We start from the raw sequence: 13,968 nt of genomic DNA, 5'->3' as shown, positions 1-13,968 counted from the left end.
TTTATAACATAATATTAATTTTCTAATCCTATTAAAACTCAAATTGAATACTTCTAAGCATTTCTAATTATAATTTAAATAATAAAAACGAATTTAAAATAAATTAGAAACTAACAAGAAATTGTATTCTTAACATAATTATGAAATATAAATCATACTAGAAGTATAAATAGAAATCCTACTAAAAATAGAAATAAAAATAAAAATAGAAATAAAAATAAAAATAGAAATCTTAATAAAACTTAACTAGGATTGTAGATGTCCTACATCACTATAGATCTTTCCAAATGGTAATCAAAAGATATTTGTTCTCATAAGTATACCTCTCATCGTTCTGTTCTTGAAGAAGAATAATTCTGACACTAGATCCATCATAAGCCAATATACCCTCCCACATGGCTATAAAATATCATGCTGCTATGAAAGAAGAATTGTCAAGTTAGAATGATATAATGATACCATAGTAGGTCACTGCGTTGGTTATCTTGCTCGATTATTTAATTTACTCTCAAGAAAATGACTTTAAGCATACCATATGAGAATCTCTAAAAAGTGCTAGCATTAACACCACCCCCACCCAAAAAAAAAAGAGAAAATTACTTTAAGGACCCTGATGGAGGGATTTCTTTCTAAATAGTCCCCCAATGTTAGGCCTAGCATGATAGTTCATTTAGTAAACATTTTATTTCTTAATGGTCCCTCATTATTGTCGAGCTCACCACTTATTATTTATTGTCAAAGTCAACATTTTATGGTCGAGCTCTATGTTATCCGATTCGTTGCTACTAAGTCCAAACCATGAATCAGTATGAAGCATACAAGTTCATGGTACTATTTGTAAAATCAAGCAAAGCACAAGCCTAATGAATTTAGTTTCTATTCGGTGGCTCAAAACATTTGGTTTGGTAAACCGAATCATTTTTTAATTAATTTAGTGAACCAAACCAATTTATTATATATTTTCATTGTTAATATTTAAATTTTGAATTATTTTATTAATTTATTTCTTTCTAACTTAAATTTTTTTAAAATTTTCATTGTATTTATAACTTGTATATACTTAATTAATATATATATATATATATATATATGGGCCAGGATCCCTAAACATATAAAACTACTCATAAAGCTACAATGTGTTTTCTCTTATATGGGCAAAAAGATTTGGAATGGGCTTATTTTTTTATGCGGATGATCTCTATGATGAGGGAATCATTCTCATAAAAAATCAGCCTATTCCAAAACTTATAATCCCATAAAAAGTGGTTTACAAAAAAATGGATGGTCAAGAATTCAACTTGTAAACATGGGACTAAAAGTTTTAGATTGAGCTGATTTTGGGTGAGGATGATCTCCTCACCATAGAGATCATCCTCACAAAAAATCAGCTGATTCCGAACCTTTTTGCCCATATAAGATAAAACACGTTGTAGCTTTATGTGTCTACAGATCTTGACCCTATATATGTATGTGCACAAGTGAACGAATTATCTCTACCTACCCTTACAAACCGGGTTCATTCTAAAGTGGCGAACCCTGAATAGAATTCAAATCGAGCGAACTTGTAGACACCCCAATTTGCACGAATCCATTAGGAGAATCCAAATTTCCTCGAATTGATTTCGATTTAGAAATCAAGATTTTCGACAGACCTGCATTGCCACTTGTCATCATTTTTCATGCATACATGCATATATGCATCAGACCACATAATTTTGCATATTCAACCTTGTCCCTAACTCGGTCTAAATCCGCTCCACCTCTATACTCTAATCCGGATCTGTAACCGTTCTCCATTCACCGCCCCATTACCTATACCACAACCAAGGTCCATTTCCTAAACCAACCTAAACCCAAGACAAAGCCTACCTTCTAACCCAAATTCAAGTCCATTTTTTTAGCCCACCCTTAAAGTCCATAGTCCATAACCCAAGTCCATTACCTTAGTCCAATACCAAGTCCATTCCAAGCCCATTCTTTCACACCCCCTCAAAAGATGACACATGTTGATCTCCCATAAGCCCTAAATACCAAATGCATCATTTAATTGGAGAGTCAACTCTTCCTTGTGAAAATTCAAGAATGTCCTTCCCAAAAAGATTGGTCAAACCAAAAAGGTTCTTGGGTCTTTGGTAATAATTTATAAAGTTGAGAGAATTTCCAATCATGCCCTTAAAAGGTGGGAATCTTCAAGTACATACATGGAGTTCTCCCATTAATCCATTTCAAAATTATACTTCCACCCCTTGCTTTATGTGTTATTTACAAATGAACCAAGGTCTACTTTTCACCTACCACTTTACCTTTACACATGTCATTCTCCTACTCACCCTCCCAAAAGTACTTTTGTTCTCCCATTGGTCCATTTCAAAAATATACTTCCACTCTTGCTTTATGTGTTCTTTACAAATGAACCAAGGTCTACTTTTTACCTACCACTCCACCTTTACATATGTCACTCCCTTATTTACCCTCCAAAAAGTACTTTTGTTCTCTCACCTCTATTTACCAAAAAACCAAAGATCAAATAATGCTTTTAGAATTTCTTCACAAATGTTATCTTTTCCCTCATACAAATGAAAAATCAAAAAAGAAATAATCTAAATCTCATGTCCATTTTCTTTATTTTTAGGGTTGGACTACTTTATTCCCAAAAGTTCTCCAAAAACTATATAAATACCATCATTTTCTAAGAACAATTCATGCTCTCAAGCCCCCATCTTTCTACCTAAAACTCTACCAAAATCTCTATTCATCTCTCAACCTTCAACTTTCTCAACCCTCAACTATATCCTTCAACTCTCAAGTTCATTTCTCAAGCTCAAGTTCATTCAAGATCTCCAAGGGGACAAGGTGGGTATAGTAGTTATTATTTATTTATTTTTAACTTGCATCTTCTTCTTCTATCCCTCTATTTTTTCTTTTTAGAAACCTTTAGGATGTGATGGAAAACCCTCCTTCATTTTAAGTAGATTGAATCTCAACCTTGGGTATAGAATGTTTTAGGCGATTTGGTCGAAATGATGGAAGTTGAAGCCCTTCTTTACCCACTTTTATCTCATGCATCATAGTGTACACCATTCACACACACCACACATGCTTGGCAATGACGAAGAATTGTGTAGCTCTCTTGATGGGGCTAAAACACTAAGTTTCTAGCTAAGCATGCATGCATTAAGGTTGTGGATCTAAAGGGAACTCCATTCATGGAACTTCTCCAAAATCCTAAACCAACATTCCAATTCATGTAAAAATGTGATGACTTTATGGGATATCCTCTTCTATAGGATATTCTTCATGTCTACACAAACATTAAATCCTCTTTCAAAAGGGGTACATACACACTATGTGCACCCACCCACTTCATGCATCCCATGCATTTTATTTGTTATGCTAATCTATTTTCAAAAATGGCCAAATCTAAAGGTAACCACCTTAGGTGGAGAGAATGGGGTGCCTAACACCTTCCCTATTCTCTAACCGAATCCCCTTACCTAGATCTTAGATAGACCATATCTTTTCCATGATTGAGAGTCACTACAATGCCATGAAAAAATGATTTTCAAAAGAATCGATTCGGGTGCCCATTCACACCCATTTCCAAAAAAGAATGGTGGCGACTCCAAACAACGTAGCATTGAGGTTCAAGGATGAACATTCTCATGTCTACAGAACTGACGAACGAGGTAGCATAGGTGGAGCTCACCACTTTTTATTGTTGTATTCAACAATTTTTAAAAATGTCAAACTCAACAATAAAAAGTGATGAACTTGACTTGATATAACGACTTGTGTAGATGATTTCAATCCAAAAGAACCATCCTCGATCAATTTTCATCCAAAAATGAAGCATAAAAAATTGGAAAAAAAAAGTCCTAATTTTTTTTACGTACATCTTCAAAATGTTGAAAGAGCCCTTAAAAATAGATTCTTTCTTCCTTCTCAAATCCTTTACATTAGAATGGAGTCCAAAACTATATTGGGATGTGAAAAATCCAAATTCTTAGATGAAAATGATGAGTTGAAAAGGTTAGGGCACATTTCACGTTTCTATTGTGAGAAATGTTGGGAGCAAGGTTACCCATATCGTTAAAAGGGAATCGAACTAATTAGTAGTAGGGGTGCAACTTGGTTCGGGTTGGTTCGGTTTAGAGCATAATCAGAACCGAACTGACCAAGGTCGGTTCCATTATATAGGAACCAGAATCGAACCAACCCAAACCGACCTTAATTTGGTTTGGTTTGGTTTGGTTCAGTTCGGTTCCATGGGTTGAGAAAAAAAACACTCATCTACTTTCCTTTGGAGAAGAAGAGCTTTTGGAGCTAGATTCAAGGTGAAATCGGTTTGAAAGTTTATCACCACCACCTGTTGTAGATGAAAAATTTAACACACCTATGGAACAATAGCCTGGATCTGATCCACAAAAGATCGGAGAGGCAGAAAGTGCTGTAAAACCAACAGAAACACCACCAGAATCTGACACAAAGGGAACTAGTAGTGGATCAGAAGATGCCGGAAAATCTGACACTCTGGCCATACCTTTAGTCGAAGCTAATCCGTTAGATCCTGCGGAACTAGCAGTCGGCAGCCTCACGCCGTGAGTGAGAGAGAGAGGGAACAAGAAGCCGGTGGCACTATGGCCGTCGGTGACAGTCTGTGGTTGCAAGTTGCAGCTATAGAGACGAGAGAGAAATGAGAGACGAGTAGAAGAGGGTTATGTTTATATATATAAAAAAATGATTTTGGTTCGATTATTTATAAATCCTGAACCAAAAATCGAATCGAACTTATCGGTTCTTATTTTGTTTAACTCAAAATCCAATCGTTTTTAATTAAAACCAAACCAACCCAATCCAAAATTCACGGATTGGTTCGGTTTGAACCGAATTAACTTGCACCCCTAATTAGTAGTACGGTTAGTGAAAAGTAGCGAATTAGAAGAATTCCATTTCACCACTCACATGTTAATAATATTTCAGATATCCCCCCAAAATTTCAAACTATCACGTACGCCTTTGACCATCGTCTTTTCTAAGACTAATGAAAAATGATCAAATACCCTCATGCCTATAAATAATTAAAAAAAAAATTGATTTATTCTTCCCAAAATCTGTCATTTTGAATCTCGTTTTTACTCTATACTTTTCTTACTTCAACCTTCAAATCCCCTAATCTCTGTCTACTCCAACGAACCGGGTTCATTTGTGTGTGGGGGAACCAACCACGAACACGAATTCGAACTAAGTGAAAATGGACTATTAAGAGAAGTCCTGCTACAACTTAAGAGTAGGGGTGTCAATGGATAGTCGAAATCCGAATCCGAATTCGAATTCGAAAATCGGATATTATCCGAAATTTTCAGATATCGGATTCGGATTCGGATGTTATTTTAACATTTGAATGATTTTCGGATACGAATTCGGATATTACTAAATCCGATTCGATAATATCTGCTCCGATTATAAATACATGTGTTACGTATTCATGTAACACAACAAAACTTATTTCTATCTATATATTCTCTCATGTATTCAAGTTTCACAACGAAATATAACTTAAAATGTTTATCTTCTCAACCAAAGACGCAGAACCAGTGGGTTTCGACGGTACAAATTCCCCGTAGCCACCTTCTTCCCTGGCCGGCGAACACCGAAGTAGGTATTTCCTCTCTCTCTCTCTCAACCAAAGATGTAGAACCAAGTGGGTTTCGACTTTCGACCGTGGGTTTCGACTGTACAAATTCCCCATAGCCACCCTCTTCCCCGGCCGACGAACACCAAAGTAGGTATTTCCTCTCTCTCTCTCTCACTGTAAAACCTTATATTTTATTCGAATTTTTCATTTTTTTTTTCAAAAATCAAAGTTTTTTTGATTTTAAAATTTTCAAAAATCAAAGCGTATTTGATTTTAAAACTGAAATACGTTGAAAATTGTAATTTTTGAAATTAAAAAAATTAGGAAAATCGATTTGATTTTTGCTGATTGAAGAGGTTGGTGTACATCGAATCTAATTTTGTTAGGGTTTTTATCGAATCGGATATTCGATATACTTTTCGAATACGAATTCGAATGTTGGTTAACGATATCTGATCGGATTCGAATTCGAATTCGGATATCAATATTTTTTTTTCGGATTCGAATTCGGATATAGCATTATCCGATCGGATAGCTATCCGTTGACAGCCCTACCAAAGAGAATAGGTCGAAAGAAATCCATCTGTCAGGTCCTTAAAGTAATTTTCCCTTTGTTCATGTTATGTATAAAATGGTATCTCAAAATCGACCGAGAGGGACTTGGCCGAGTCAAATCGCTAATAAGAGTGGTGAGAGAGAGAGAGACCCAAGCAACTCGTTCAACACTCGGAAGGGTATTGGACAGCAGAGCAGAGAGATGAAGAAAGAAGAGTTAGTTACGGTTGGTATGGAAAGAGCAATAACCGATTAATAGATCCATCGATCGATCGATTTCAGTGGTTAATAGTCCCTAACGCAGCAGATATGATCGAGAACGAGAGCGAGAAAAGAAGAATGTTAGCGGGGGCATCGTCTACTTGTTTATTTTTAGGGTTGGCAGTTTCTATCGCGTTCGTTGCTCTCCTTGTCCATCAATTTTCACTTAAGCAGCAGCAGCTTCAATCGGTTAGTAATAGTTTCTGGTTTAGATTATTCTATCTTTCTTTGAGTTTGATTAAAGATATTTGTTTCTTAATGTGTTTAGAGGGTGTGGAGCACAGAAGAGCTGTCTATGCACAATGGGACTGATGATAATTTGCCCATCCTCTTAGGAATTCTCGGGTCTTTTTTTTTTTTTTTCTCTGTATTATTAAAATATAATACATCTTGTTTCATCAATGTCAGTTAAAAATGATTCTTGTTTTTGAGTTCAGCTCTGTGTTTGATGTAACAAAAGGAAGATCCCATTACGGCCCAGGAGGTGGTTACAATCATTTCGCTGGCAGGTTTGTCTTTTCATTACTAATTTATTTATATCATATATTTGCATCCCATCCCATCCACTTGTATTTACTGATACTTGTTTGCCTCAAAATTTCAGAGACGCTTCACGTGCATTTGTTTCTGGAAACTTTACGGGTAAATTATGTTAATGTTATCCTAATTCTTACCAATTTTCCATGGATTTTTCAAGCACTCTCAAATCAAATGATATCTTGTTCAGTGGACAAACGACTACAGTTTGGTTGTAGTACCATTTCCTTTCTACCACATTATGATAAAAATAATACAATAGTTGATAATCAAAATTGATTTCAAGGTCCTCCTCAGGTTGAAAAAAGGAACCTTTTCTGTTCCCTGAATTTGGTTCTACTTAGAAGCTTTGAATTTGTATTTGGGAAAAAGGCTTGAGCCAAACCCTTGTTTCCTTGAGGGATCGGATAGAAGAGAGGCAATGAGAATATCTGTTATCCATAGAACAGGTGCAGCAAGCACAACCAATATAGGAAGGACCCCAAAAAAATTGTCAAAAGACCTAGCAACAAGTCCTGTCCTGTCCTGTCCTTTAAACATTCCAATTCCATGTGAGGGTTTCGGAAAGTGGAGAAGAGCAATAGTCTGTGAGATTTCAGGTGGAAATGAAGTGTGAAAGGAGGCTCAAGAAGCACTAAGATTTATTACTGCTCACCCATGACAGAAGGTTGTTTATGGTGCTGAATCACAATGTTTTCTCTTTCTTTTCTGATCTTAAACTGACATCAGTCTGGGATTCCAAATTTTTGTTCAACGTTGGTTGAGAGGGAAATATAGATAGAGCTGACTGGGCTACCTTTCAAAATTCAATACTATGCTCCTATATTGTTGGCTGTAGAAGAATTTTACAATAGTGTCGCTTCTTTGTTGGCATTTTATTTCCCAGTTGGACGAGTCTTGTCCTTAGTTGACGGTGTGATTCCTTCACTCTTATATCAAGTTTTGAAATCTTGTCTCAAGGAAAAATCTCAGTCGATAAAATCAAGACCATCCAACCGAAACAACCCAAAACATTCAATATTTTGGGTTCCATGTTTCATTCCAATCTCAGCCAAAAATGGAATACCCCCTTGGCTGAAATGGTACAAAACTTTAAACTATGATGATAAGTTCAATGCACGTCATCCCCCTCCCTTCTTTTTCTAACTTTGTTCCACGTTCTGTTGCATATATTTTTTTTTTCCAAATTGTCTATGCTTCCATCTAGCAACATATAACCGTGTTTTTCGTTTTTCATGATACAGGAGATGGCCTTACAGACTCATTGCATGGTTTATCCAGCGTTGAGGTAGTAATTAAGCTTTTACTTGTTCCTCGTACTTGTTAAAGTCAGATGATTTATGGCTTAAATACTCAACTCAAAAAATTTATAATCAAGGAATTGGATTCTTATGTCTAAATCCCATTTGATGAAAACACTTCGATTTCCATGTGAATCTTATGATTCAAATGTGGTACACCATTCAAAACTTAAGAGTCTCTCTAATTTTATGACTTAGAGAAACATATCCACATTTTTGGGTGAAAACCATGAATCATGTTAATGTTTTATGTTTTTTCCTATAAACTTTAAACAGTACAAAAAAGAAGTGGTGTTTCTTACTAACTACCTAACAGCACCTGACATAGATAACAAGAAATGCATCTCCTTGCACACAATTTAAAATATTAATTATTGATGAAGGAAACTTTATATATATATATGATGGAAACTTATTTTAATTTGGCGTTGAAATGACGATACATAATTTTGATGGTACACTACTTAAATTTGTATGACAATAATGCATAGTAGGTTTGTTAGGTGAATTACTTGTCAAGCTTTTATTGTTTGTATGAAACTGTCATTATAAGATGGTTTATTTATGGTGAACTTAAGCCTTATTATATATATTTTTATGTAATTTGAATGTTATTTCATAGATTATTGTCTCTTAAAAAAGACAATATTTTATGATTCTTATTGTCCAACAATTTGAATCATACTATGAATTCATTATTATTCAGTTCTATCAACATTTTAAAAAATGTAGACAGAAAAGTTGATATACATGAAAATCATATGAATGATATATAGATAAAAAATATGTGGATTAATTTAGATTTGTTAAAAAATATGATGGTTTGTTTTCCACAAATGAGTATGACATGATATTTGACACAAAATTTTTAGAAAATTTTTTTGTCCTTGTTGCATAAGGTTTATTATCTTATTTTTTATTTGCTTGTTTCTCAGATGAAGAGTATTGTTGACTGGCGGGATTTCTATGTCAAAAACTACATGTGAGTTTCATATTTGTCTCTTTTCTTGTATCCAAAGATTAATTTTCTAGTAAAAAGATGCCATGTCTAAGTTTGTGATTACAATAAGGGAAAAAATATTTACAAAACTAGCTCAAGTTAGTCTTGCTTTTCTCTAAAAATTCTAGTTTGGGGAAAAATTAATTGTTTTGTTGGTTGATTTTTTTTTTTATGGTTGAATTTTGGAGGAAAGAAGAGAGGATTTGAGAATTATTTTCCCTTGAGAGACTTTGGGTAATTAAGTTGGGACTTGCTCCCCAGCCCAACCTTCATTTCACTAGCGTGATTTTGTTCCGCTTTGTATCCGTTAACATGGACAATGCAAAATGTCTCAAGTGGTATGAGAGTGCCTTCATTCTTTGTGTCACAACATTCCCTCTCAAAGAGATAAAGACCTATGTTAGGCAAGTTTCTTTTTCAAGAAACCATTAATTTGAAATCGAAAATCTCACAATGCTAGTTGAAATTCTTATGCTGCTAGCATCAAAACTACGTTAAAAAAAAAAAATACAATTCTTAAATTCCAGACAATCCTTAAACATTGAACAATCGTTCAAATGATGGTTCACTCCCGTCATTTGGCAGATTGTGCCACAACGAAGAAGATATAGTTGTTGATGGGCCAAAATTCCATGGATAATTAAATCCAGAGGAATTCTTGGATTGGGTGAATGGTTTGAGATGAGGAATTCTCGATAGTTAGAGCAGCCAGGTTGTATGAAGTTGAATGTTTACTAGTCATATAATATGTGTTTGTTAAATGAGCATAGCTGAGATGGATTAGTGATGAGAGGTGAACTTGGTAATTAATGGATATTTGGATAGCCCCAATAGGAAATACAGTAACGAAGGTTGATTTAACTGGTTTGGGCATTTACAATGAAATGAATGACAACACATTGAGGACCGTTTTGGTGCAAGTCAAAGGCTCTAAACAAGCAAGATATAGCTAAAATTGACATGGATGGAGATGGTAAGAAATGATATGAAACCCGTGTATTAACTGCTGATATTGCTCTAGATAGAATTCAATAGTGAAAGAGTTCACTATAATGTATAGATGATGAAAGGATTATATTTGCATGCTAATAATCTTAAGAAGTGTAGCATATGCATGATGTATTATTGTATGATTTTTTTCTACTTCTAATTAAAAATAATTTTTGTAGTTGTGAAATTTGATGGTATGTTTACTCAGATGGGATCTTGTTTGTAATTTAGGAGATTAGTTGCTCTTTCTTTTTGGTTCTTGTGTTTGTTTTTCTTTCGTTTTTTTCTGTTTTTTGGGACTTTTCGTCCCAGCCGTTTCTAATAAAATTTCAACTTATAAAAAAAAAAAAAAAAAAAAAGCAAAAATGCTTGTTTTGGTCATTCTGGAAATGGAAATATTTCGGTCAATGTGGAATTAATATAGTTTTGTTGAAATGATGGAAGTGTTGTTGACATGGAAAGCTTGAAATTTTTTTCTTGAAATTGTAGAAAATGATAAAATGGATATGAAAATACACTGGTAAGTCATCAAACTACAATAAACAACCATGTAGAGTGGAAATGAAGATCAATAGCTCTTGTTGAGGCAGGTATTTGAGATCTTGGTTATCTAAAACAACTATATTTTATTTGGAAATGAGAATAATAATGTGACATAAGCTACATATACCTTACTCTGCTGACACTTACTTAAATGTCGATACTATTAAGAACTATATTAACTCATTTTACTATAATACCAAAATATCCAACTAATTAGAACATGAATGCTTATGTGTATGAGCTTTTATGTACATGTTTATATGCTTAAAATACAGCCTTTTGTGATTAGCATGCTCATATACATTATATTAGATGATATATTGATACTTAACTAATCATAATTCATTTACATTAACGATTGAATTTTATTTGTAATTTACAAGTCCTTTGTGTAAGTAATTTATATATACTTTTTATTTTTATATAAAATTTATCATTTTGTTGGAAATAATTTTTCACAAAAAGAAAAGAAAATGTGGAATCTTCAATCTGAGTAGAATGCCTGATACTTCTTTAATCTTGTCCACATGTCAGATTTGTTGGTAAATTAGTCAGTCGGTACTACGATAACTTAGGAAACCCTACAAAGTATTTGAAAGGAGTTGAAGCAAAGGCTGCTAGAGGTGCCCAACTTTTGGAGAAACAGAAGAACGAAGAGGCTAAACTACCTAGTTGCAATTCAAGGTGGAGTCAGCAAGAAGGTGGTGAGGTAAAGATATCCCTCTACTTGAATTGATGAGTTCTCATTCTCATTCTCATTTTTATGATGATTCATCTAATGACATTGAGTTCATCCCGCCTCGAATATTCTCTTTTTTCACGAATCAGGTGATCATAGCCATACAATCTATTGTAATTTCTGAAGGGATCATCTCTAACATTTAACATGGCATTACTCATAATCTAATTCCAAAACCTACATAGGAGCACATACCTTCACTGTTCATTTGAACTCATATTATCCTTGTTGTGGTCAGGTTTGGTGCGATGTAGGCTACCCAAGATTAGTTCAGAGACCGCTAGAAATTGCCTTGACGGGGAAAATGAGCAGACGCTGTGCGTGCTTTAAAGAAGAGGAGCTTAGCAAGCCAGGCTTGGAGGTCTACGAGGGTTGTGATTACCTATCGAATGTTTGCGTTGTTTAAATTAAGGACAATGATTTCATGACCCCACACTCCCCAATAATCCTTGGACTCATACTGACCTCGTGAAATGGAACCACACACCAACCAAAAATCTTTAGTCAGGTAAAATTATTGTCCCCTAGGGGAGGGATATGTGTAGATCATACTTATGTTGATCTCATGAAAATTTATACGAAATTAATGGCTTAATTAAAACAATTTTTTTTCAAGTTTAATTATAGCAGTTGGGCTTTGTAAAATTTCACATCGACCTCTGATGATGGATGTCAGTTCAGGAAACATTACTACATGTTTGAAATAGGAAGCAAATGTGAAAGCAAGGCAGAGGCTACAGACAGGTGAAAGTTCTAGAAAAATTGAACGGGAGTGGAGTACCATAATTAATTGACCTAATATCACCTAAGGGGGGTTTGCTTCCCAGGCCGGTTCTTTGAATCTCAACATGCCTCTCCATAGAAATGTGACTATTTAAATGCCGTAACATGTGACATGGTGTTGGTGTTGGATGGTGTGTGTGGCCCTCTATGCAGATTAATCTCACCAAAGGTGGGGATACTCCCTGAGCTACCCAAAATAAAAAAAAATTGACCTAATATCAGAGATCCAAGGAAAGAGTAGAGCCATGGATCAAATGAACTTCCAGCTGTTAAATAACAGGAGTTTGATAATTGAAAAACTGTTATTCTAAATCATAAAACAATTATAAGTTGTTAACACAATGAATATTTTCTAAAAGAATTCTCCAAACCACTTTTATTATAAAGTTCGAAATATACATTTGAGAGAAATGAAATTTAATATTGATTTATATATATGATTATGATCTCTATACACATAAAACTACTAATAAAATTACAATATTTTTGTCTTATATGGGCAAAAAGGTTCAGAATAGTCTGATTTTTTGCGAGGATGATCTCTATGGTGAGGAGATCATTCTCACAAAAAATCAGCCCATTTTGAAATTTCTAACCTTATGTTTACAAGTTGAAGAACTATGGACCGTCCATTTTTTATAAATTATTTTTGATGGGGTTAGAAATTTTGGAATGGGCTGATTTTTTGCAAGAATGATCCCCTCACGTAGAGATCATCCTCATAAAAAAAATTCAGCTAATTCCAAACCGTTTTGCCCATACAAGACAAAACACGTAGCTTTACGTGTCTACAGATTGTGACCTATATATATATGTCTTCGGAATACTTTTCACATTTTGGTGAAAATTTTAGATGTCCCATATGTTTTAAAACTAATGGCATGCCCCTTGACCTTGATCTTTTCATATTGAATAATATAAAATGACCTAAATACCCTTACCTTCAACCTCTAAAAAATAAAAAAATAAAAAATCTTCAATTGTTATTTTAGTATATAACATTTTAACTCTTATGGTTTGATGTAATTCTATCTTGACTTCCTAACATTTTAACAATTGCGCCTACATCCCCTATCACAAAAGATGTTACCATTCAACAATTCAATCTAGATTACAAAATACCAGAATGATCAACTTAGATTACATCACATCAACTCCCATTTAAATAGCAAATCCTTGAAGAAAATTACCTTCCATTCCTTAAAGGCACTAGTCACATAGAATAAAAATCCTAGGATTGAGATGAAATCTTGAGTGGAGAGTTTCGTATCAATCAAATACATGAGTTTCTTTCATTCTCCACACCCTAACCCATAAAAGACTCCTCAAAGTCTTTTCTTCCATTCTATTGCTATTGTCTACTAACCTTTAAAGAGATGTCCGTCTATCCGATTAAAATTAAATAGGATTAGTTAATGTAAGATTGAAGACCATGTATTTTGAAGAGATTAAAAATAATTTAATGTAGATTGAGATTGATGAAGCTGGATTTTTGGAAGAAAAATCAAGGAATTTTTATTTTATTTTGGAGAAAGGAGATTGAAGTAAGGGTATTTAAGTCATTTATAATTATTATAAACTGTAGCAAGTTGGGTTACATAATTATTATTAATTTTAAGTTTTT

General features: G+C 34.1%; 1 protein-coding gene across 1 annotated transcript; it reads left to right on the top strand.

Annotated features, from left to right (window-relative positions):
* Positions 1–6,280: 6,280 nt before the first annotated feature.
* MAPR4 (membrane-associated progesterone binding protein 4) lies at positions 6,281–12,182 on the top strand. Its single transcript, XM_086421295.1, has 8 exons — positions 6,281–6,640; positions 6,720–6,796; positions 6,889–6,960; positions 7,056–7,093; positions 8,233–8,276; positions 9,225–9,271; positions 11,357–11,531; positions 11,800–12,182. Exons 1-8 carry the CDS (start codon positions 6,500–6,502, stop codon positions 11,965–11,967), a joined length of 762 nt encoding a protein of 253 aa, XP_086277421.1. The 5' UTR covers positions 6,281–6,499; the 3' UTR covers positions 11,968–12,182.
* Positions 12,183–13,968: the final 1,786 nt, after the last annotated feature.

The sequence above is a fragment of the Akebia trifoliata genome, chromosome 13 (assembly GCF_017979445.1).
Source record: "Akebia trifoliata isolate Shusen 1 chromosome 13, ASM1797944v1, whole genome shotgun sequence".
Taxonomy (NCBI): Eukaryota; Viridiplantae; Streptophyta; class Magnoliopsida; order Ranunculales; family Lardizabalaceae; genus Akebia; species Akebia trifoliata.
The sequence above is the reverse complement of the archived record's forward strand: the minus strand, read 5'-3'. Positions and strand labels throughout refer to the sequence as shown.